Source organism: Bos mutus, chromosome 28 (assembly GCF_027580195.1).
Source record: "Bos mutus isolate GX-2022 chromosome 28, NWIPB_WYAK_1.1, whole genome shotgun sequence".
NCBI lineage: Eukaryota > Metazoa > Chordata > Mammalia > Artiodactyla > Bovidae > Bos > Bos mutus.
Genome location: NC_091644.1, coordinates 7,826,329 through 7,849,529, shown reverse-complemented (window position 1 = coordinate 7,849,529; position 23,201 = coordinate 7,826,329). Strand labels below are relative to the sequence as shown.

General features: G+C 50.2%; 1 protein-coding gene across 6 annotated transcripts in view; it reads left to right on the top strand.

Annotated features, from left to right (window-relative positions):
* TMEM273 (transmembrane protein 273) overlaps positions 1–23,201 on the top strand; it is a 34,470-nt gene that overhangs the window by 6,370 nt on the left and 4,899 nt on the right. Inside the window, exons 2-6 of one of the 6 annotated variants that reach the window (XR_011462982.1) lie at positions 16,847–16,900; positions 18,000–18,140; positions 19,361–19,391; positions 21,253–21,409; positions 21,579–21,819. Coding sequence is in view for 3 of the 6 variants with exons in the window: in XM_070364626.1 (XP_070220727.1) it covers positions 16,847–16,900; positions 18,000–18,140; positions 19,361–19,391; positions 21,253–21,277 (251 nt within the window). In the remaining 3 variants the exon portion in view is untranslated. Of the gene's footprint in view, positions 1–16,846; positions 16,901–17,999; positions 18,141–19,360; positions 19,392–21,252; positions 21,517–21,578; positions 21,820–23,201 lie in introns of those variants that run through there. The other 5 variants (XR_011462980.1, XM_070364624.1, XM_070364626.1 and 2 more) reach the window with 5 other exon arrangements.

Below are 23,201 nucleotides of genomic sequence, written 5' to 3'. Positions count from 1 at the left end.
GGAAGGCAAGGAGAAATTTCCTGATACGGTAAGAATTCTCTTTGTGATTTTTATCCATTTTCTAATTTGACTGCTTTTTTTTTTTTAACTGTAGAATCTTAAGAGTTCTTAGTATATTTGGGGTTGGAGTTCTTTGTCAAATATGTGATCTGCAAGTACTTTCTCTCAGCTTGTCTCTTCATCCTCGTCACAGGGTCTTTTATAAAACAAAGCTAGTTAATTGTAACTGCCTAATTTACTGGTTTTTTTCCTTAATGTATCATGATTTTGATAGCTGAGTTTTCACCAAGCTCTAAATCTCAAAAATTTTATCTTACATTTTCTTTTAAAAGTTATATAGTTTTATATTTTATGTTTAAATCTATGATCCATTTTGAATTCGTTTGAGAATTTAAGTCAAGGTAATTTTTTCTTTTTCTTCCTTTCTGTCTTTCTTCTCTGCTCTTCTTTCTTTCCCCTCCCTCCCTGCCTCCCTCTCTCCCTCTTTTGGATACCCAGTTGCTCCAGCACCATTGGTTAACATAAAGGTTGTCCCTCTATTGAATTGATTTTGCTTGCTCCTCAAGAATCTGTTGGTCGTCCTTGTGTGAAATATTTCTGTGCTATCTTCTCTTTTCCGCTGATGTATGTGTCTGTTGCTCCGCCAGTGCCACGCAGTAAGTGTACACCTTCCAGAATGGGAGTGTGATCATTCCTACTTTACTCTTCCTTTTCAAAAAAATTTTTAGCAAGTATAGTTCCTTCACCTTTCTATGTAAATATCAGAATAATCTTATCTATATCAACCAAAATCTTTCTGGAATTTTGATAGAAATTACATTAAATCTATAGATCAATTTGAGGAGTCTGGCATCTTTATTATGTTGAGTTTTTCATGAAGTCAGTATGTATTACTGATTATTTAGGGTGCTTTTAACTTTCTCTCAGCATTATGGAATGTTTAACATATTAAACATTGTATATATATTACCAGACTTGCACCTGAGTGTTTTTGTGAGTGATTATAAATTGTACGGTATTTAAATTTCCTCTTTCTATGTGTAGCTGTTAGTATATAGAAGTATAATTGATTTGCGCATGTCCATCTTTTCTCCTGCCCCCTTGCTGAATTGACTTATTAGTTCTAGGATTTAATTTTTAGATCTTCCTACATAGACCATTGCCATTTCCTTCTCCAGAATATCATCTGCAGGGACAGTTAATTTTTTTCTGAAAAGTATGCCTTATATTTCCTTTTCTTGCTTTATTAGATTGGCAGGGACTTCTAGTAGTATGTTAACAGGCATATTCTCTATCTTAATGGAGAAATATCTCGTGTTTCACCATTAAGTATTCAATATAATATTAGCTGTAGGGATTGGGGTAGATATTCTTTATCAAGTTGAGGGAATTTTCCTCTCTTCTTAGTTTCTGAGAGTTTTTATCATGAATGGATGTAGAATTTTGTCAAATGCTTTTCCTGCATCACTTTATATAGTCAGGCAATTTTTTGTTCACTAGCTTGTAATTATGGTGGATTACATTGATAGATTTTTGAATATCGAACCAGTCTTGCATCTCTAAATAGACTCCATATGTTCATGATGTATAAATCTTTTATCTATTTTTTTTTTTTGATATAATGTATATGAAAAGTGGAAAGCACAGCAAATGTAGATTCTCTTAACAGCAGATGGTGGCATACGTGTTGGGATATGATCTTTTTTTTTTTTTTTTTTTCAGCACTTTATTTATTTATTTTTTATTTGATAAATTTAACGCTTTTATTGCCATACCTCATTTTACTGTGCTTTGCTTTAGTGAGCTTTATAGATACATTTTTTTTTTTTTTTAATTAATTTTCTGTTTAGTTGATCTATCCATAGGTGTGAGTGGGGTATTAAAGTCTCCCACTATTACTGTGTTATTGTTAATTTCTCCTTTCATACTTGTTAGGATTTGTCTTACATACTATGTGTGCTCCCATGTTGGGTGGATATATATTTATAATTGTTATATCTTCTTCTTGGATTGATCCTTTGATCATTATGTAGTGACCTTCTTTGTCTCTTTTCACAGCCTTTGTTTTAAAGTCTAATTTATCTGATACTTAGTATTGTCACTCCTGCTTTCTTTTGGTCCCAATTTGCATGGAAAATCTTTTTCCAGCCCTTCACTTTCAGTCTGTATGTGTCCCCTGTTTTGAGGTGGGTCTCTTGTAGACAACATATGTAAGGGTCTTGTTTTTGTATCCATTCAGCCAGTCTTTGTCTTTTGGTTGGGGTATTCAACCCATTTACGTTTAAGGTAATTACTAATAAGTATGATCCTGTTGCCATTTACTTTATTATTTTGGGTTCGAGTTTATACACCATTTTTGTGTTTCCTGTCTAGAGAATATCCTTTAGTATTTGTTGGAGAGCTGGTTTGGTGGTGCAGAATTCTCTCAGCTTTTGCTTGTCTGAAAAGCTTTTGATTTCTCCTTCATACTTGAATGAGATCCTTGCTGGGTACAATAATCTGGGCTGTAGGTTATTTTCTTTCATCATTTTAAGTATGTCTTGCCATTCCCTCCTGGCTTGAAGAGTTTCTATTGAAAGATCAGCTGTTATCCTTATGGGAATTCCCTTGTGTGTTATTTGTTGTTTTTCCCTTGCTGCTTTTAATATTTGTTCTTTGTGTTTGATCTTTGTTAATTTGATTAATATGTGTCTTGGGGTGTTTCTCCTTGGGTTTATCCTGTTTGGGACTCTCTGGGTTTCTTGGACTTGGGTGATTATTTCCTTCCCATTTTAGGAAGTTTTCAACTATTATCTCCTCAAGTATTTTCTCATGGTCTTTCTTTTTGTCTTCTTCTTCTGGAACCCCTATGATTCAATGTTGTAACGTTTAATATTGTCCTGGAGGTCTCTGAGATTGTCCTCGTTTCTTTTAATTCGCTTTTTCTTTTATCCTCTCTGATTCATTTATTTCTACCATTCTATCTTCTAATTCACTAATCCTATCTTCTGCCTCTGTTATTCTACTATTTGTTGGCTCCAGAGTGTTTTTAATTTCATTTATTGCATTATTCATTATATATTGACTCTTTTTATTTCTTCTAGGTCCTTGTTAAACCTTTCTTGCATCTTCTCAATCCTTGTCTCCAGGCTATTTATCTGTGATTCCATTTTAATTTCAAGATTTTGGATCAATTTCACTATCATTATTTGGAATTCTTTATCAGGTAGATTCCTATCTCTTCCTCTTTTTTTTGGTTTGGTGGGCATTTATCCTGTTCCTTTATCTGCTGGGTATTCCTCTGTCTCTTCATCTTGTTTAAATTGCTGAGTTTGGGAGTCCTTTCTGTATTCTGGCAGTTTGTGGAGTTCTCTTTATTGTGGCGTTTCCTCGCTGTGTGTGGGTATGTAGAGGTGGCTTGTCAAGGTTTCCTGGTTAGGGAAGCTTGTGTCGGTGTTCTGGTGGGTGGAGCTGTATTTCTTCTCTTTGTTCAGTCACGCTATGGGGAGGAGGGAGGGATGCTGCAAACAAATGACACTGGCGTGCGCTCGCAGTGCCTCAGCCACACTGGGTCTGCCCCGCTCACGGCGCGTGTAGCCTCCCTGCCCACACTGCTCAGGCTCTAGGTTGTTCCGCCGGGAACAATCCGAGGCTGGCCCTGGGTTGCATGCACCTCCCAGGTCCAAGCCGCTCAGGTTCAGGCACTCAGGTAGTCCTCAGAGGCGCAGACTCAGTTGGGGCTGCGTTTTGTGCTCTTCCCAGGTCCGAGCAGCTCAGGTGATGAGGTGTTTGGCGAGCACCAATGCTGCGACTTATCGCCTCCCCGCCACTTGGTTATCTGGGTGTAAAACCGGCGCACCTTCTCAGGCAGATGTTGACCGTCCAGACCCCCAATAAGTTTTAGTTAGCAAAGAAGCCAGTTTTATAGATAATGTCTCTCTGGGGCTGCGATTGCCCCCTTCCGGCTCTGGCTGCCTGTCACCGGAGGGGGAAGGTCTGCAGCCGGCTACCTCTGTTCAGTCCTTTGTTCCGTGTGCGGGCCTGGCAGTGTCTTAGGTTGGGGCTGGCTTTTCGCGTGGTAGATATCCCGCAGTCTGGTTTGCTAGCCCAGATTATTTCGCTCAGATAGTGCTCAGGGTATTCAGGCCAGATCCTTACTCTAAGCGATGCAGCCCACGCGCCAAGGCCCCCCTGCCCAGCCCCCCGCTTGCTAATGGCGTGTGCAGGCGTCTGCGCTGCTTCTCCGCTGGAGGAGTTACCGTAGGGCTCGCAATCTGCGAGTTTTAATTGTTTATTTATTTTTTCTCCCTGTTATGTTGTCCTCTGTGCTTCCAAAGCTCGGCACGGATTCGGTAGTGAGAAGGGTTCCTGGTGTTTGGAAACTTCTCTCTTTTTAAGACTCCCTTCCCGGGACGGAACTCCGTCCCTCCCTCTTTTGTCTCTTTTATTGTCTTTAATATTTTTTCCTACCTCCTTTCGAGGAGTTGGACTGCTTTTCTGGGTGCCTGATGTCCTCTGCCAGCATTCAGAAGTTGTTTTGTGGAATTTACTCGACGTTTAAATGCTCTTTTGATGAATTTGTGGGGGAGAAAGTGTTTTCCCCGTCCTACTCCTCCGCCATCTTGGCACCTTCCCCTAATTCTTTTATCTTGTTGAATTCTATTTGATAATATTTTGAATCTATATTCATGAGGGATACTGATTTGAAGTTTTCTTTTTTTTTTTTTATATTTAATTTTGTCTGGTTTTAATGTCATAGTAATGCTGGCTTCATAAAATCAATTAGGAAGTGTTTCCTTTCCATTTCTGGACGGAACTGTGCAGAATTGATGTGAATATTTTCTTCAAACATTTGCTGGAATTCTCTCATGAAATTGGTCTTGCATATTTCTGGGAATTTGTAGATTATGAATTTACTTTCCTTAATAGGTACAAGGCTATTCATCCTATTTCATTTGGTTGAGTTGTGATATTTGTACTTTTTGAGGATTTGGTTCATTTTATCCAAGTCATCAGGATTTTACGTGTAGAGTGTTTCATGGTATTCTCTTATTAACCTTCTGAGGTCTGAAAGATCTATATGACTCTGTTTCATTTCTGCTCTTGGTAATTGGTATATTCTCTCTTTTTTCCTTTGTCAGTCTTGCTAGAGGTTTGTCAGTTTGATCGATCTTTTCAAAGAACCAGGGTTTTGTTTTGATGATCTTCTCTACTCTTTTGTTTCCAGTCTCTCAGACACACGTCCCTGACCCTAGAGATTCCTGAAGGGAAGGGCCCTGTGAGGTGAAGGCAGGAGGAGCGACCTCAGCAGAGTGTCTGTCCAGAGGAGTATTCCCCTGTTCCTTGCACCCTGGGTGGGAGCCACAGCCGAGAGGCTCAGAGCTGTTGCTGACCTGGCTAACACACTGATCAGCAGACTTCTTCACTTGCTCTCAAATTAAAGCATGCACGCTTCCTCTGTAAAGTCATGTAAGCATCTCTGTCACACCCAGACCCTCATTTATCCACCAGAATTGCTTGAACTGCTCCTTTTATTAAATTTGATTCCATTAAATAAGCGGCTAATGGTTCTCAGTAAGATGAACTGGGCTTGCGCTCTCCCTGTTGTCTGAATGAAGCAGATGAGCAGCTGGGGGAGTTTTTGCCTGGAACCTGACTGCACCCACCTCAGAGACCTGTGCAAATCTTTGGACCATGTCATCAAGGAGTTGATGTCCAGGTTTTGAGGTGAAGGACCTAGAACTGGACCCATGGGCTATACCAAGGGACTGGAACACATGGACATCAGGGCTATCTGTTATGTTAACCAAATAGTGATTTTCACCTGACTCTGCCAGCACACAAAAAGTACATGATTTCAGGCCCCAACCTGAAGGAGCTGACAGTCCATGGAGAGGGCAGTTGCAGTGTGTTAAGTGCTGAGATGAAGGAGCAGGAAGGGAACAGAGAGGAGACCTTGAACCAAGCTAGAGTATCCAGGAAGGCTTCCTGGAAGAGGAGTTTTCCTGAGAGCAATTTGATTATACCTCTGCCTGACTAAAATCCTTCAGCAGCTTCCTGCTGTTGCCAGGACTGACAAGCATTTATGTGGTCACTGGGCCTCCCTAGCCCATCATGTGGCCCATCCCAGGGCTCCTGCTCCCCAACTCCAAGAATATCCACCAAGTTCCTGTCCAGTCTCCTGTCCAGTCTCGTACTGCCTCTGTTGTGTGAGATATGTGCCAACCCCCGCCCCCTCCAACCCCAGGACCCCAGAGATGCTCTCTCCCAGTGCTGTTTCCATGCCTGTTTGGTATCTTGCTCCCTGCTACACTGTCACCTCGGTCAGGTCAGGGATCCAATCTTGCCAGCCACCGCTCAGCTCATGCCCAGCAGCTGCACTTGTTTGAGTTGGTCAGTGCATGAAGTAGAAGCTTGGCTTCCAGGAGCCACTCTGCAGGAACCGTGAGCAGGGACAGAGCTGGTTGGCCTGAGGGGACTGCGGGAAGGCAGTGTGGGCTGGAGAGGAGTGTGAGCTGCAGCCAGGGATGATGGAGGGGTTAGCTGGGGGAGGAAACAGGTCTTACCCTGAGGGCATTTTAGCAGCCCTGGAAGAAGAGCCACCCCACTGCCTCCCCGAGCAGTGTAGCAGGTAAGTTAGTAGTAAGGAGACCACCTAGGAGAGAGTACAGGCTGGATGTGTCTAGGGCCTCACCAGCAGGGTCTGTGCTGGTGTCTGAGGCCTCGTTACACACTCACACCAGCTTTCCCACTGTGCGTGGCCTGAGGTCAGGGTTTGGCCCAGGTGCCTTGTCTGTCACAGCTTGTACTGCAGAAGACGATGTAGGACCAACTGGCTTGAGGCTGTGTGGAGATAGCCCTGGGCAGCTAAGCTGATCCAGAGAAGGTTCTGGAGATGCTCAGAGAGGGCCCCTGAGGCGACCCTGGGGTACGAAGAACAGAGCCCCACCTTACAGAGCTGTAGGTGAGCCCTGTGAGCCCTTGTCCCTGAGCCACACATGACACATTAAGAACCTGTGCTCAGCCTGGAGCCACAGCCTGCAGTGTGCGCTGGCCTGAGACTCTGAGGAGCCTGGCTGGCTCGGGTTCAAATCCCAGGGCACTCTTCTCCAGCCATGTGACACAACATGGCATTCACCTCCTGGGACTTCCCTGTAAAAAGAGGACTGTGGTCCCCAAGAGAGACTCCTGCCCCTACTTGGCTTTAGAGCTCCCCCCCCACCCGCCCCCAAAATCACACACACATACAAATGCAATTTTTCTTTTTTTGGTTGTGTTCGAAAATCCTTGAAAGTTCCAGAACTGGGTCAGCACAGAGACGTAAGGGAGGGACCTGTCTGAGTGTGCTGGACAGTGGAGTGTGAGGGGACTGGGACCACAGCTTGGTGGGGAGCTGTGAACTACAGACTGAGGGCAGGCTGCTGCTTTTATTTCAGTGGTCGCGGGCGTTCCTATGTAGATCCAACTCCCGGGTAGCTCCACTTCCTCCCTCTACTTGGTGGCCAGTGTGGGACCATGTCTTCATGCTGCCCAAGAGTCCAATGGGAAGAGCAGGGTGTTGGTTGGTGTGAGGCCCTTGGGGGCGTCAGACTGAGCCAGGCTCCATCCTGAATCCTGGGGATCTGGTCTTTCCAGGAGGTCCAAGTCAAGCCTGATATCCCCCTGCTCTGTTCAGAAGACCTTGGCAGCCCTTGGGGCCATAGGCAGGGCTGAGCTTTCCTTTCCAGAAGGTGACCCCTGGACAGTGGACTGCGGGGCCATGCTGGAGGAAGTGGGCTGAGCCCTGTGTGTGGCTTGATCTCTAATCTTTAAACATTTAGATTTGTGGTGTGCCCTGGTTTCTGCAAATGTTAGAAGCAGCCTTTAAAAAGATAACTATGGTGGAAATGCCTGACACAGACCTTGGCACACAGTACGGCCCAATGATGGCCACAGACGGCTCGGAGTTGCCAAGCTCCCTGGACTTTCATTGACTGGGTGTGGCTGTTTCCTCTGCAGCTTCATGGCCCCTTCCCTGAGGGCTAAGCCAGCTGTCATCCCACAGCCCCGCCCCCTGGGCACATGCCCCCTTCCGCCAAGTCCCCGAGGACTCCAGAGCGAAGCTTCCCAGAGACTGAAGCGCATACTATGAATATTGCATGAATAATAATAACCCCACCACTTAGCGGTTATGCAACGCTTTCCTCTTCCACAATACTTTACCATCATTAATTAGTTATTCTGCACTGCTTCCAGCCTCCCCTGCTCTCTCTGCAAAGGCGGCCCTGAGATGGCTCCTGAAGACAGGCTTTCTCTGGTCTGAAGCCCCTGTGTTGAGTGGGTGGGCCGTCCCCCACCTGGGACCCCGCAGTCTCTCAGAGGCAACAGCAGGGACCTGAGACCTTGAGGGGGAGGGCCTTCTTTCTGATCCGAGTGCCTCTCCAGAGCCCCTCCTGATATGTTCTGTCCCCGCCTGTCCTGCAGCCCTCTGGAAAGCTGAGGCCGTGTCAAGCAGTGGCCAAGTGCCCGTGGAGGATGGTTCCTGCCCACACTTCAGTCTACACCACCCACCTGTGAGGGGATCCTTGCAGTCACAGTCCTTGTGTGGCCAGGCAGGCTTCCTGTGGTCAGCCCCACTGCACAGGGCCCACTGAGCTGGGAGCCATGAGGGGCCCATGGCCACTGGCTGAGCAGAGGCAGAAAGGGGACACAGATGTTCTGGTTCCAAGCATCACACCTTCCCATCCACCATGGAGGCATAGGTAGGTTTCATGTCCCCTCTCAGAGACATTCAAAGACGGAGCAATCCCAACCACTGGTGAGTGTAGAATTGACTGGGTGTTCCAACTAGGGGTCTTCTGACCCAGGCTTTCCTGCACATCACTGCCCACCCCACCAGGACAGCCTCAAGCTCCTCCCAGCTTCCAAGCACCTCTGACCCCCTTGAGGATTCAGCAGGTCTTCTGCTGGGTGTGATAGCATTTATGCATCGCCAGTCCTCACTGAGCGTGGCTGGAACTCCCTGTGGCCTCCTACCCCTTCGGGAGCACTCTGAGGGCCTGGAGCACCCTTGCTTCCACCTTGGGCCAGAGCCGGCTCCCTGCCTCCAGCCCCTCCATTAGCCTGGAAAGGTATTGATCAGTTGGCTTCTGCAGCTGAGTGTTTTAATCCCAGTGTGTGAATCTTTAAGAATTAATTAGCAAAGATTGCTCAGGAAAAACAAAGTGGGCACAAGTTTTGATACCGTCTGGTCACCCACCATTAATGTTTTCCTCTTAATTATGAGGCTATTTCTGGAAGCTGGAGGCATTTCCCCTCATGTTCTATTGCCTCAGATGGGCTCCTCCATCCTTCTGGTGGCCTTCTGTGGCCTCCTGCTTCCGGGTCCTGCCCAGCTGCCTGTCCCATCCGCGTCCTCTGGGAAGCACTCAGAGCCTCAGTTTGCCCAGGCCCCTTGCGGCTCTGACCCACGGAGCCACTTTCTGATTCCCAAGGCCTCATCCTGCTTTTCCTTTTGTTTTTGAACGTGCTCACTTCTGGGGCCTTCACGGATGCCCCAGGCTGGCTCAGGTCCCCTTACTCCTCCTGGATGCTAACAGCTGTATGCTTCTCTGCGTTGGGAAGAACCCTCTGCATGGAATTCCTTACTCACTGCCCATCTCCCAGGAGTCAGGGGCCACTGCAGTCCAGGGCTGGGAGGTCCTGACCTGGGTTTGGGAGCGAAAGGTCTGTCTGGTTCAGTGTGCTCTTGCCCTGAATGGGGATCCCTGGAAACGAAGGAGGCGTGCCCAGTCTCCATGGCCCATCGTGGAACCATCTTTGCTTTGTTCTAGATCCTCTGCATGCCTTCTGTTTTCCATCTCTCAAACCTGTGCAGCTTTGCAGGTTTGAGTTCCACCCAAAGTCTAGGTGCTTTCACGGGAAGAAAGGAATGCCCACAGCTATGGGATAGGAATGACAATGCCCTGTTTACTTGAAGTTTGGCAGCTGCGGCCTCTTTACTGAGACGGGAAAAGGGTATTGAAGAAGAGCAATTTCAAGGTGGTTTCTAGGTTTGTGAGCCAGGAGCCCAAGGTTAAGTCACAGAATGTCAGAGGAAGGCCGTAGATCCCAGCGCAATGCCAGCAGCCACTGGGAACAGGGGCCGCTGCATAACCCAGACCAACTCACAGTTCTCTGGCATCCTGCTCAGGAGAGGACTAGAGCCTCCATCCTGTTAGGGTTTCACATGTCTAATTTCTAGCATTTAACAGCCCCGGGGAGGGGCAAAAGGGCCAGGGCCATTGACCTGGATTTTTCTGAGAAGAAGACCCATCTGTGAGCTCTGAGGAGGGACGGGATTGCCAGCGCCCACAGTCCCCAAACCAGCCCAATTAGACAAATGTGCCCTGAATCCTACTGGGACCCCAGGGTCAGCTTCCATTGCAGGAAGGTTTGGGACAGATGGATGAAAGAAAGCTGTCTGAGTGAGTCCATTCTATGTGTCAGGGCCCATGTTCAGGTGAGAAGAGTGAGGTCCAGGCTCTTTTCATGATGTGAAGCATACTGAGAGCATCCCCACTCGCTCCGCACGTCCACTCCCTTTCTAATCCTCCCTCCTCGTGGGATCTGGCTGTGTGGTGCTTGGACTAGGGCCTCAGGTGTGTCCACAGCAACAGCAGCCACGTGTCCCATCTGTGTTCACACACGGCCCACAGGTGTTCCTGGCCTCAGAGTCACAGGAGCAATGCTGTTACATGATCTACTGCTCTGTGGCTGAACTTCACTTCCTCCTGAGCCCTTATTATATCACTTAGTGCTGTAAACTTGATCTTATCACACAAGCCACTTCTGGTTTAACAGTAATTTCAGGGAATCTTTCCTGTCAGTTCAAGATTCTCCCCTTTTACCTTCTTCTTGCACCTCCCTGGAGGAGAAACTAAGCTCCGAGGAGTCTCACATATCATCCTGGGCCTGGGGAGGAACTGGGGCTAGGAAGTGTGTCCTTCGTGCCCTAGAACATTCTGCAGGACAGTACAGACAGGGCAGGGGCAGATATTGATAAGGTTGCAGGGGGATCCTGAGCCAGCAGAGAGCAGGGAACTTCCAGAGGAGGTGGCTTTGTGCTATGTCTTGGAGGATAAGTAAGAGCTTCCCATGGAGACGAGGAAGGTATTGCATCAGACGGCGGATGTGCAAAGGCCCAGAGGCACGAGGCTTTGCTTAGTTGGTGGGTCATAGTTGGGTTTATCTGAGGCTGTGCCGTGAGCTCCTGGTTCACAGCCAGCACTCTCTGCTGTGTGAAGGACCTGCCACCTAAGTCATCAGGACGCTTGCAGGTGACACTTACTTAGCTCGGGTTAGACTATAAGATAAAAGAGGTGTTTCCTTACTGAGCTGGCTGAGAAGTCAAGAAGAGGTGCTTCAGGCACAGCTGGATTCAGGGGCTCAAAACCTGTCTTAGGTTTGGTCTTAGCCTGACCTTCCTGGTGGCTCAGTCAGTAAGAGTCTGCCTGCAATGCAGGAGACCAGAGTTCAGTCCCTGGGTTGGGAAGATCCCCTGGAGAAGGAAATGGAAGCCCCCTGTGCCTGGGAAATCCCATGGACAGAAGACCCTGGGGGGCTGTACAGTCCATGGCGTCGCAAGAGTCGAACACAACTTAATGACTAAACCTAAACTTGCTGCTGCTGCTGCTGCTGAGTCGCTGCAGTCGCGTCCGACTCTGTGCGACCCCGTGGACTGCAGCCCATCAGGCTCCCCATCCCTGGGATTCTCCAGGCAAGAACACTGGAGTGGGCTGCCGTTGCCTTCTCTGAACCCAAACCTAGCATGACCCTAGTCAGTGGGGATTTCAGCCTCAACAGGTTCCCTCTAGCCTGTGGGTCTCCCGCAACCCCACAGTTACCAATTTCTGAAGACATTCTTCTTTCTCAATATTTTCCACAAAGTCCCAGAGTTGAGTCTTACTGGCCTGAGTGGGATCACCCCTTGACCAGTCATTGCTGACTGGAAGATGTCATACCTGGCTAATCAGGATGGTTCACACATCCATCCTGGGACCAGCCTCAAGGGAATCAAGGGGAGGTGTTTCCTGAAAAGAAAACCAAGGTGCTGCCTGCAGCCAAAGGCCCAGGAAAGGGGGACCACGGCAAGTGTTCACCCCACACACCCCTGTTCAGACTTCCTCCAGCTCCTGGGGACGCGGGTTTGCAGGAAGGTGCTGAACATCTCCCACAGCACTCTGATCTTCTCTTGTGTCAGTCTTGTCTGTCCATCACTGTGTGAGCTCCTTTGTGGGGCACCAGGGTCTTTTGTCCAAGAGCACTTGGATGCCCCTGGTCACCAGGGCCATGCAGAGCACACCAAAGATACTTCATTCCCTTGTGTACTTCGTTAGGAGAGGATAGATGTCTTTTCTAGTTATCTGAGACCCCTTCCTTGAGCTGAGAACACTGGAATTTATGTGATCTAAAGTTAGGAGCCATTCTGTAATATTTAAGTTTCAGATGAAAATGGCCAGGCATCAGTTGACAAACACTTAGGGCAGCCTCTCCCTATTTTTAGTCCAGATACTTATAGAACGACATCTGCGTGCATGCACGCCCACTGCCCCACAACTGGAAACACACAGCCCGATTCTGCCCAAATAAGGGTGGTGAAGAGGGCCCGCTCCCAGGAAGGGTGGACCCGACAGGTGTGGGCAGCTCGGGAGGTCTGGCTGATGGGGCTGGGCTCTCAGGGTCAGATTCCAGCTGAGGTGGGGCAGGCCACCCCGTGCCTTCCACTCACTCCCTGGAGCAGCCTTGCCTCCGTCTTCCTCTGAGGCTAACCTCCCAGTCCTGGAGGAGGGGGACCCAGGGAGCTCCAGGCTTCAGGACTGTTTACTCTTGCAGGAGATTCCTTCCTGTTGGGAAACCACTTGCAGAGAGCAGATCGTGCTCTGTAGAGGGGCAGGGCTGCAGAGAGGGGGCGGGGCACTGGCTGTTTTGCAGGGAGGGCTGGGATGTCAGGTCTCTGTCAGTTGCCTGTCCAAAGGGGGCCTGGGAGGAAGAGCCACTCTAGACTCAGAGCTGTAATGGTGTCTTAGTACATCTTAGAAAAAAGCACCATCTTCTGGGCAGGCGTAGCCTGAGGTGAGTGGTTTGGAGAGGGCCGGGGTGCAGGGCTGGACCTGAGCGTGCATGGGGACCGTGTGGGTAGAGGCCCTGGAACCCTAGCAGGCCCATCTAGAGGCAGCACCCTACTCTCTGCTCTGCTGCTGTTTAGTCCCTAAGTCGTGTCCGACTCTGCACACCAGCAAAAGCTGTGCCCCAGGACCGGGCGCCTGCACTCTGCACCTGGCTCAGTATAGACAGTCCTAGTGTAGTGGTGACGGTCAAGCCAGATTTGGGCAGCACTGCGCCTGCCAATGCAAGAGACACAAGATGGGGGTTCAACCCCTGGTCGGGAAGATCCCCTGGAGGAGGGCGTGGCAACCCACTCCAGTATTCTTGCCTGGAGAATCCCAAGGACAGAGGAGCCTCGAAGGCTACAGTCCATAGGGTTGCAAGGAGTTGGACATGACTGAAGCGACTTAGCATGTATACACACATGTGCCTACTACAGCCATGTGAATCTATCAGTCAGAGGGTCCCTGCGTGCCCCCTGGACACCAGCCTTGGTTCAGTCAGCCCCTGCTCAACCCCCTTGAACTATCCCCAGGTTTTGAGAGACTGTTTTCTGGGTACTAAGCTGCCAATTCATGTTTGCATGTGGGAACCCAGAGAATTTCAGTAAATAAAATGTGGTGTGGCTTCCTCTTGTGTCTCTGACAGACCTGAGCAGGAGCAGTCAGGCGGCCTCTGGCTGTGCTCGCAGACCAGCAATCCATCCTCCAGCTATGGGGAAATCGTCCCTGGGGGCTTGCAGGGGTCTACAGCGCGGGAGGTGATGATCTCGGCAGGAGGCGGGGGTGCGGGTAGCCGATGTAAGTGTGGTTCTGACAGGTCCTCATCAAGGGCTCTTAGCTTGCAAGGCCGAGATGTTGAGCACAGGAGGGCGGCTTGGAGGATTTCCCTCCCCCAGGAGGGAAAAGGCTGCCGCCAAGTGGCTGTCTGGATGGCTAGCAGGAATTACCGAGATGGGAGATGGCTGATGGAGTGCACAGCGTGGCCCACTCTTGGGGTTTGGCACCTGCAGCTGTCTGATCTGCAGCCCCAGGGAGGGCACTCACTCAGTCTCTGACCTTGGACTTCACTCAGTCCCTGAGGCCCAGGGAACCTGTTTGGGGTCAGGGACTAGGAGCAGCCTCCTGTCTTGGGGTGGACCCAGGAGAGAGCATGGAGGGAGGGGTCTGAGGAGCCTGAGCCTGTGGGGGTGAGAGTGGGAGCTGAGCTGAGCCAGGGACCCCTGCCTGGGAAGGGCAGGAAGAGTGGAGCATTCCGGAGGACGCATTTGCTGGGCAGCCTGATGAAGACTGGGGGCCTGGTGCTGCTGGGAAGGCCAGGGCCAGGCTTTTCGGACAGCAGACACACTCTCTCTCTCTTCCCTTCTCGCCTGCTCAGCAGCCTGAGCTTCTCTGGCAGAGCGTCTGTATGTCCCTCCATCTCTGTGTGTCCTTGCCTCTCTCTGATTCTTTCCACCTTTCCGCGCTTTCTGACCTATGTCCTTTCTTCTTTCCCCGTTCAAGTTTCATTTCAGGCTCATATAAGGATTTTATGTTGTGTGATGGTCATGCAGAGCCGTGGCCACGGGGAGAAGACCCCTGAGGAGGACCCAGGAGAAGTGTCTGTGTCTGAGCGGGCAGGCGGAGAGGCTGGCCCTCAGTGGCCCTGGCCCCACTCTCTGACGCCTGCCTTCCCTGTCCCTTGTCTTCTGTCCAGTAAAGGCCGCGTGGGGCAGACTGCTGTTGGAAAGGCCCCCTTGTGAGCGTGCAGCACACATGTCAGGGTTTCCAGCATCAGCCCAGAAGCCGGTTCCGTTCAGTGACTCTAGCAGCCTAGCCCTACCATGTGTGAAACACAAGGCTTTGTCCAATCCCCGGAAAGGTTTTCAACCTGGCTAGAGTGGCGGGATTAATGTGAAGAATAAATGCAGAGAAACAAGGAAGCTCAGTGGGGACGTCAAAGAACTGATAGAACCAGGGTCATATTGTGTTCTGTGGTGTCTGTGGTATGTGAGTGAGTGGATGGGCCCCATGTGGGCCCATCAGTAACAGAAGTCACCGGATTTCCAAGAAGACTAGTGACTAGAACACGGCTGTGTCCTTTTGCTTCAGAGTCCTCCAGCTTTTTCATCACCAGGTGAGGCCATCAGAAGTCTATTACAATGGCCCCTTCCCCACCAGGGCACGCAGCGAATAAATCCTCCGTGGAGCGTCTGCCCAACCCCTGGCAGCACTGAGCGTGGTCACATGCACGTCTTGTCACTTTGGTGACCGAGTAGCCACCGTTTGCCCTCCATGAGGTCAGGACTCAGGAGATGGACTTCTCTTGGAGCTAAGTTGGGAAGATGTGGTCCCTCTCAGTGAAGTCAGCGGCTCCCTTTTAGGACCAGCAGGGACTTCTGCCTTGCCTGGAAATTTGAGCCTAAGAATCAAGTTTGGGTCTCACCACTCACCTGCCCGTGTCTCAGCCCTCCGGTCCTCGGTCTTGATGGTCTTGGCATCATTCTGTCAGTTAGCTGCCTGGGATTTGAGTTCTCAAGGCATCACGGGGCTTTGGGTTAAGGTGGCACGGCTGCTGCTTTCCACTTGTCGTTGGCCCTTGGGCACACCCTCAAGTCCTCAGCGCTGGATTCCTCATTCCTCAAAAGGTGGGGACGACAGCGCCTGTCTCACAGAGCTCTTGCTCTGATTATTGAATGTATTAATTAATGCAGGTGCTGCCCCCAATGTCTGCCTCAGAGTAAGTGGCCGGTTAACGTACACTTTCCTTCACAAGGCCCGTGGGTCCATCTTAGCTCTTCTAGAGCCCATCTTCAGGGACCAAGGTCAGCTTGGGAGTCACATCTCCTATCTTAAGGTTTCAAGTCTAGGCTAGAAGAGTGAGCGCCCCTGCAGCGTGCTCTGTTACCATCATTCACTCATTCATCAGATGTCTGTTAATGCCTCCCGTGGCCCAGACACTGTGTCAAAGGCTGGGGATACAGAACTCCACAGGGCGCCACTCAGCCTAGTGGGAAGACCAGCCAGAAGACCCGTCAGTGGGTGAATAGCTGAGAAGCTCTGGGGGCAGTACCGGGCACACAGCAATGCTATGTAATGTTCTTAAATAAATGGTGTGGTCAGTTACAAGGGGTAGGTACAGCCGCTGTGGAGCACCCAGAGGGGCAGCTAAGCCAGGTGTGGGGTGTCAGGAGAAAGTAACACAGAACCAAGATGAGGTAAAGAGGAATAGGGGAGAAGACAGAGCTGGGCAAAGGATGTGGGTCAAGGGCAGCTGGTCCCGGCCTGGGTAGGAGCTGGAATCAGGCAGTCTGGCCAGAGTGAGAGGGTTCTTGGGAGTGAAGAAGAGACTAGAGAGGCAGGCGGGGATCCCAGTGTGGGCCTTAGAAACCATGTTAAAGAGCTGGTTTAACTTACAGCTAAAATATCCTGTTAACCTAAAAAAAAAGATCTTTTATAAAACGAATGAAATAAAAAGGTCTTCTAACGGGATTAGAAGGATCTGGGTTAACTGAGCTCAGCGCACTCTTACTCCTGCTTTGGCAGAGGTTCTGACCTCCCAGTACAGCTCCCGGACACTGTAGCGACCAGGAACCACCTCTGTCGCTCCAGAGTGTGGTGGCCAAGCAGGAGGTTTCCTGTGGCAGACTTCCCCAGACCTATTGGAGTGGACGGCTGGGGACAGGGCTTTGGCCTGAGACCCCAGGCCTGATCTTGGCCAGCAGTTCTGTTCTAACCAGAATTTGGGGCTTTTGTCTTTGCAGATGTTGGGGCCGCTCAAGTGTTAGCAACAGGCAAGCCTGCTAGAGCTGAAGCTGGTAGGTGGCTGCCCAGTGGATTCTGGATGCAGGGCTGAGGGGCAGGAGGAGGAACTCAAGATGCATGGGCAGGTGGGGCATCCTGGTGCCCGTTTCCTCCCAGTCATCGTGGCACCAGGGCAGTGCTGACCCCCAGACCTGTCTGAGTGGCTAGCATGGCTCTATCCTGGGGGCATGGTACTGAATGAGAGCCTGTCCTCAAAGGGGACATGAGGCATCAGGGCCACCTCTGTCCACTCTCTCTGAGATGAGCAGCCCTGCACTGCAGCCGTGAGCTCCCAGATAGCAGGCTTTTCCCTGGCCAGTGCCTCCCTCCGCTTGCCCCATCCCAACCTCTCTCCACCCCAGAGTTCAGCTCTCCATGTATGGTACGCCTTCCATGTCATCTCCTCTGGGAAGACTGTCAGTTTCCACATCAGCCCACCCTGTCACTCGGCACTCGAGTGAGCTCTTGTCTTCCGCTGCTGATTGCAGGCCCCCCAGGATGGAGTCAAGGACTCATTCATTTGCCGTCAGCACACTCACCAGAGCAGGCAATCGACATACACATGGATGAACTGATGCAGGGATAAGTGAGGATGGCTGCAAGAAGACAGAGAAAGGAGCCACCAGCCACTTGGGAAAGATTCCCACAGCTGCAGGGACCAGGGTTGGAGCTCCAGGGAGAGGAGATGCACCATGGGTGGAGGGGTGGGGAAGGAGCATGTTCCCAGGAGGCTGGAAAACTAGGCTGGCCTCAGTGGGTCGGGACTTCCCAGGTGGCTCAGTGGTAAAGAAGCTGCCTGCCAATGTAGGAGACACGGGTTCAACCCCTGGGTCATGAAGATATCATGGAGGAGGAAATGGCAACCCACTCCAGTGTTCTTGCCTGGGAAATCCCATGGACAGAGGAGCCTGGTGGGCTACATTCCATGAAGTTGTAAAAGAGCTGGACACAACTGAGCAACCGAACATACACACACGCAGCAGGTTGGACTACGTAATGTGAAGGTCCAAGTGTACGCTTTGGACTTCATTCTGATGTAAAGGGAGCTGTGGAAGACTTTTGCTGGGTGATGGCTGATTAAAGCCCCTTGTTCAATTCCTCCCTGCCCTCCAGATATCAAATATGCCGTCATCGGGACTGCTGTGGGCATCGCCATATCGGCCGGCTTCCTGGCCCTGAAGTTCTGCATGATCAGGAAGCACATGTTTGATAACGATTCCTCTGACCTGAGAAGCACAAATGTGGGCTTCAATGGTAAGGAAGCAGTGATGCTCAGCCCTGGCTCTGCCCTTTCCTGAGATAAGACACATTCTGGCCGGTTATCTGGTGTGAGGCTCTGAGGGTAAAACTGACTATAGAGAGAATAAAAATCATGGATCGAAAAGAAATGCAGTGACCTCTCTGTGTCTCTGTCTCTCTCTGCTTCTGTCTCTGTACTTTTCCACTTAATCATTCTTGATATTCTTAAGAATCAGCTTTCTTGGAGAAATGGGGAAGGGAGCTGAGTTGGCTTCTGACAGAAATTTCTTTTCTTTTACCCAAATGATGTGATGAGATGAAATCAATCCCCGGAAGTGGCGAGGCTGCTCCTGGCACGGGTGGGTGGCGGGAGCTATGGCCAGCACTGATGGCCTGGCCAGGTTGCATTTTTCCCGCATAAATCGGGCAAGCCCTGCACTGAGTGATGCTGAGTGTCTGCTCATGACCCGAGCAGAGCTGGGCTTATGAGCGCCCAGCATGTTTCTCCACACCCTGTCGCAGCTGTGGAGATCTGCGTCCTTGGGTAGAAGCCGAACACTCAGTGAGTTTCAGTAGCAAAATACAACATTGATTTGCACCCCCTTGTCTCTCAAGAGGGGACCTGCAAAATCCATCGCCCATATGGCTGCTTAATGGGATGGTAATGCAGTCCCCAGAGGACAGGGAGGAAGGACTCTCACCATGTCTCTTGAAAATGTGATTATTATCTGTAAAGATACCCAAAAGGGGAGACAGGGCAAGGAGGAGACTGCACTGGGGGCTTCCAGTGTGTCCAACTGCATAGGGAACTTAACTGGTCATAGTTCACTTGCATTGATTTTGTATCCCTAGGAATAAGGGGAAAGAGAAAAACAGTCTCTTCAGCACACTGAGAGACATCCTAGATCTCCTACGGGTGAGAGGGCGCAGCATCCTCAGGGAGGAAGAAGGGGAAGAACAACCGGCAGAGGGCTGGGGGGTCTATTTATAGGGAAACCTCGGTCTTCCCCGGGTGCTGAGCAGGGGGTTCGGTGAGGGAGTGGGTAGAGAAGCTTCAACGGTGCCAACGGGAAGGGGGCAGAGCGCTCAGCCCAACAACCCTCTCAGTGGCCTCAACCCCGTCTCAGCATCACCTGAGTCTGCTGGGCTCTGACCCCCTCCTGCTGGCCTGGCACCGAGAGAGTGGCACTACCATCACCATGCCCCCATCCTAACAGCCTGCTTTCTCTGTTTAGAGACCATTGCGCTAAAGAAGAGAACTTCAAGGTAAGGTCACTACCAACTTGTGTCCCCCTCATATTCCCTCCTGTTTCATCCATCCCTCGCCCTTGCCTGACATCCTTGCCCCTCTTCCCACTTTGAAATACTTCCTAGGGGACCAGGATGCACCCCTGGCCTCCCTCTTCTCACTCTCCCCTCCTTCGGGCAGCCCTCAAGTGTCATGAGAGTGGGGAGCCCAGAGGGTATTAAGTAGTCAAGATAAGCTTGGGCTCTTTTCTGCACTTGGGTTAGCCTTTGCCTCATCTCCTGCGCAGAGTCCCCCCAGTGGATCGCCCACCCCCATGATCGTGTCCCCAGCTACGGCCGTGTCCCAGCTGGGAAACTACATGTGTTCTGTTCCCAGCTTCCCTGCCGCCACCCAGCCACATTGCTCTTCTGTATAGAGCCCTTGTCCTCCAAAGACAATCCTAACTCAGGACCTTTGCAGTCGCTGCTTTGTATCATATGGAACGCTCTTTACTCAGAGAGCAACAAGCTACTGCGAAGCCCTCTGGAATGAGGACCTGAGGGATACCAAGGAGGCAGCCAGTCTCTTGGGGCTGGGGGAAGGTGCAGGCCAGAATCAAGAATCAGTAGCATTTGTTGGAGTGGGGAGGCCCTAGCTGGAGGTGCCCTTTGGGAAGCAGGCAGTAGAGCAGAGGTGGACAGTGGGCTGGGTGGGGTGGGATATGTTGGTCACTACCTTTTTTGAATATGGTAAGTCTGAGGCTTCTGGAGACTTCCTCGTGGAGGAGATGTTCAGTGAGTGACTGGTATTCAGGGCAGAATCTGAGTTGAGATGGACTGGTGGGCTTTTAGAGGGATGCAAAGCACAGTCCCCCCTCTAGTTCTTCCCTGGGACCTGGGGCTTGGTAAGAACAAAGCAGCATCTCTTGAAGAAATGTGTGGATCTACGGATGAAGGAGAGATGATGTGTGGTACGCTGCGGTCAGGGGGACGCCCTGGGGATGAGCTGGAAATGGATTTTCTCAATACTTTCACTTTTTGAGGCTCTGCTCTCCTTCAGATGTTATGGTGTCTGTCAATAATTTCTGAGGACCTAAAGCTCTTGATGGTGGGAGTGAGGGGACCTGGGAACGTATAGATGAGCCCCAGACCCAGAATCTGCATTGCCTTTGGGGCCCAGCTCATCTCTGTGGTGGGAAGTGTAGGATGGGGTGAGTTTTGGATGGCTGAGCTGTGCCTGTGGTGGGGGCCTCTGCCTACAGCATGGTCTCAGGGGCCCTCTACTGGGTGGCTGAGGCACCCTGGCATGTGGCCGCAGGCTGCAGCGGCCAGCTCTGGCCCTCTGTCAGGATGATCGAGTGGGCTGGTGGAGGTTCTAACAGAGTGATCTTCGTAACCACCCACGAGCCATGCTATCTTGATCATCCAAACAGCTCACACTCTTCGGGGGACACTTTGGGTGAAGGCGTCATGCTTTGGAAGCTCCAGTGCCCCCTGGAAGTTCCCAGAACTGGTGTAAACTCTGATTCAGGGACCTCTTAGTCATGGGATTCACAAAACGGAAAGATTTCACAATGCCCAATTCTTAATCCTGGTGGATTTGTACATGCATATGTGCGTGCTGGGGTAGGGAATGTGGCAGGCTGTGATGACTCATAATGCAGGTCTGACACACAGATGCTGCTGTGTGAGCATGCTGCTGTGAGCAGTACATCACAAACCAATCCAAGAGCACTGAATGAGCATTCCTATGGTCTCACGCTCCTACCTACGATCAGGTCAGAGGAGCATCTGCTTTTGGTATATTTGTTGTTCAGTTGCTCATGGACCCCGTGGGCCATAGCCCGCCAGGCTCCTTTGTCCATGCGATTTTCCAGTGGATTGTCGTTTCCTTCTCCAGGAGCTTTTCCCAGTCCAGGGATTGAACCCGCGTCTCCTGCTTTAGCAGGTGGATTCGTGACCACTGAGCCACGAGGAAGCCCTTTTGTACATTTGGATGTTCTGAATTATTTCGATACACTGGAGCTGTAGGAGGAAACTTCCATAACCCAGGCGAGGTGGCTGCCATAGCCGTCCAACAATAAACATTGGGAGAGTGAAGTACAGGAGGAGGAGTGTGAAGGGGCAGAGGAGGGCAGGGAAGAGAGGAAAGATGGGGAGAGGTGGGCGGTTGGGAGGTAATGGCTGGATGGGGTCCGCCTGCATCTGTTCCCCCACCGCGTGCAGGGAACTGTCCTCAGCATCATCACAGCAGAGCTCTTCTACTGAGAAGGAAGACACAGCTCAGGTTTCCAAAGCCGACACTAGATGGAGTCAGGCTCAGTCGGGAAGCCGATAGACCCGAGAGTGGAGACGCAAAGGACACGCAGGCCGTTCTCCGTAGCAGAATTTTGCCCCTGCTTTTGGTCGTCTAGGAATGACATCCCGTCTTCCTGTTTTGCAGGTTAAACCTCAGTTTCTCTGAAAGGTGAGTTGTAAGAGTGGCTGATGGCTCGTACCCAAAGGAGGGAAGGCCGTCCCCTTCCTGTCCTGTGCGGGCTGGAGGCTCTCCTGCACGACCCCTGCAGGATGGGAGGGGGATTGCTAGGCATGGGCCGGAAGTCGTGGTGTCAGGCTGGCTGTGACGTCAGGAATCAGCATCTCTTTGGGACAACTGTGGCAAGTCCTAATCTGGCAGTACTTTGGCAAGATTTTAAATGAAGTTGTGGGGCATTTGCCTCATTAGAGCTGAGAAAACTGGGTTTTAACAGCAGGATGGTTAAAGTTTTATCTTAATTGATTTGGTTTTCCAAGACCTTCTTTTTGACAGAAGCCAGTCAACTGTAGCCACCTTAAACCATTTGATGAAAAAAAAAAAAAATCCAAAATTTTCTTTGTGTCATCAAGCCATCAGTTTGGCTGACGTGTCAGACTTTCGACGCTGCTGTGAAGTGTCAGAATAGACAGTGCCTGAGCATATAGGGCAGCCTTTCAGGAAGGGGGGACAGGATCCGAGGTCATGGCTAAAGGAGCTCTGTTCCCAGGAAGGAAGCCATCTCCTTCAGGTTTATCTGAACGGTCGGTTCATAACTCACTTCCCCTAGTCCTGCTCTCCCACACCTCGTGTACCACCCACATGCTCTCACTGTCCTTTTAGAAAAATCTTCAAAGCCACAGAAATGTTGAAAGAACAGTGCAATAAAAACATTTACAACCTTCACCTAGATCCATAAATGAACATTTTGCTCTGTTTGCTTTAACTCTGCATGCGTAATTTCTTCTGATTCACTTAAAAACTAGTGTAGATATCATAATATTCACGCATCATGTATCTCCTGCACAATCACAGTGACAGGAATGGTAAGAAATGAATGGAAATGGGCAGTAATTCAATAGTACCATCTCTTTCACAGCCTGTATTCAAATTTCTCTGATTGTTTCCCAGGTGTCTCTTAAAGCTCTATTTTTGCAAGCCAGGAGCCATTGTACTTGATTTTGTCCCTTTTAAGTTTCTCTCGATGTTGCTTTCTCTCCCCACGGCATTGTCAGTCTTTAAGTACTTAACCTTCTTGCATCGTGTTCTATTTCCTTGATTTTGTCCCTTTTTAGTTTCTCTCGATGTTGCTTTCTCTCCCCACGGCATTGTCAGTCTTGAAGTACTTAACCTTCCTGCATCGTGTTCTATTTCCTGTATTTGTCTCTTTCCTCCTGAGCAGGTTCAGATTGAGAATTTTGTCATGATCACTGCAGCGGTGACATTGGGCACATATCTTTCAGTGCACTGCTCAGGAGTCACATGACTCCAGGCTCTCTCACTGTTACTGACATTGCTTTTAACTGCTTGGCTCAGGAAGTGACAACTAGATCTCT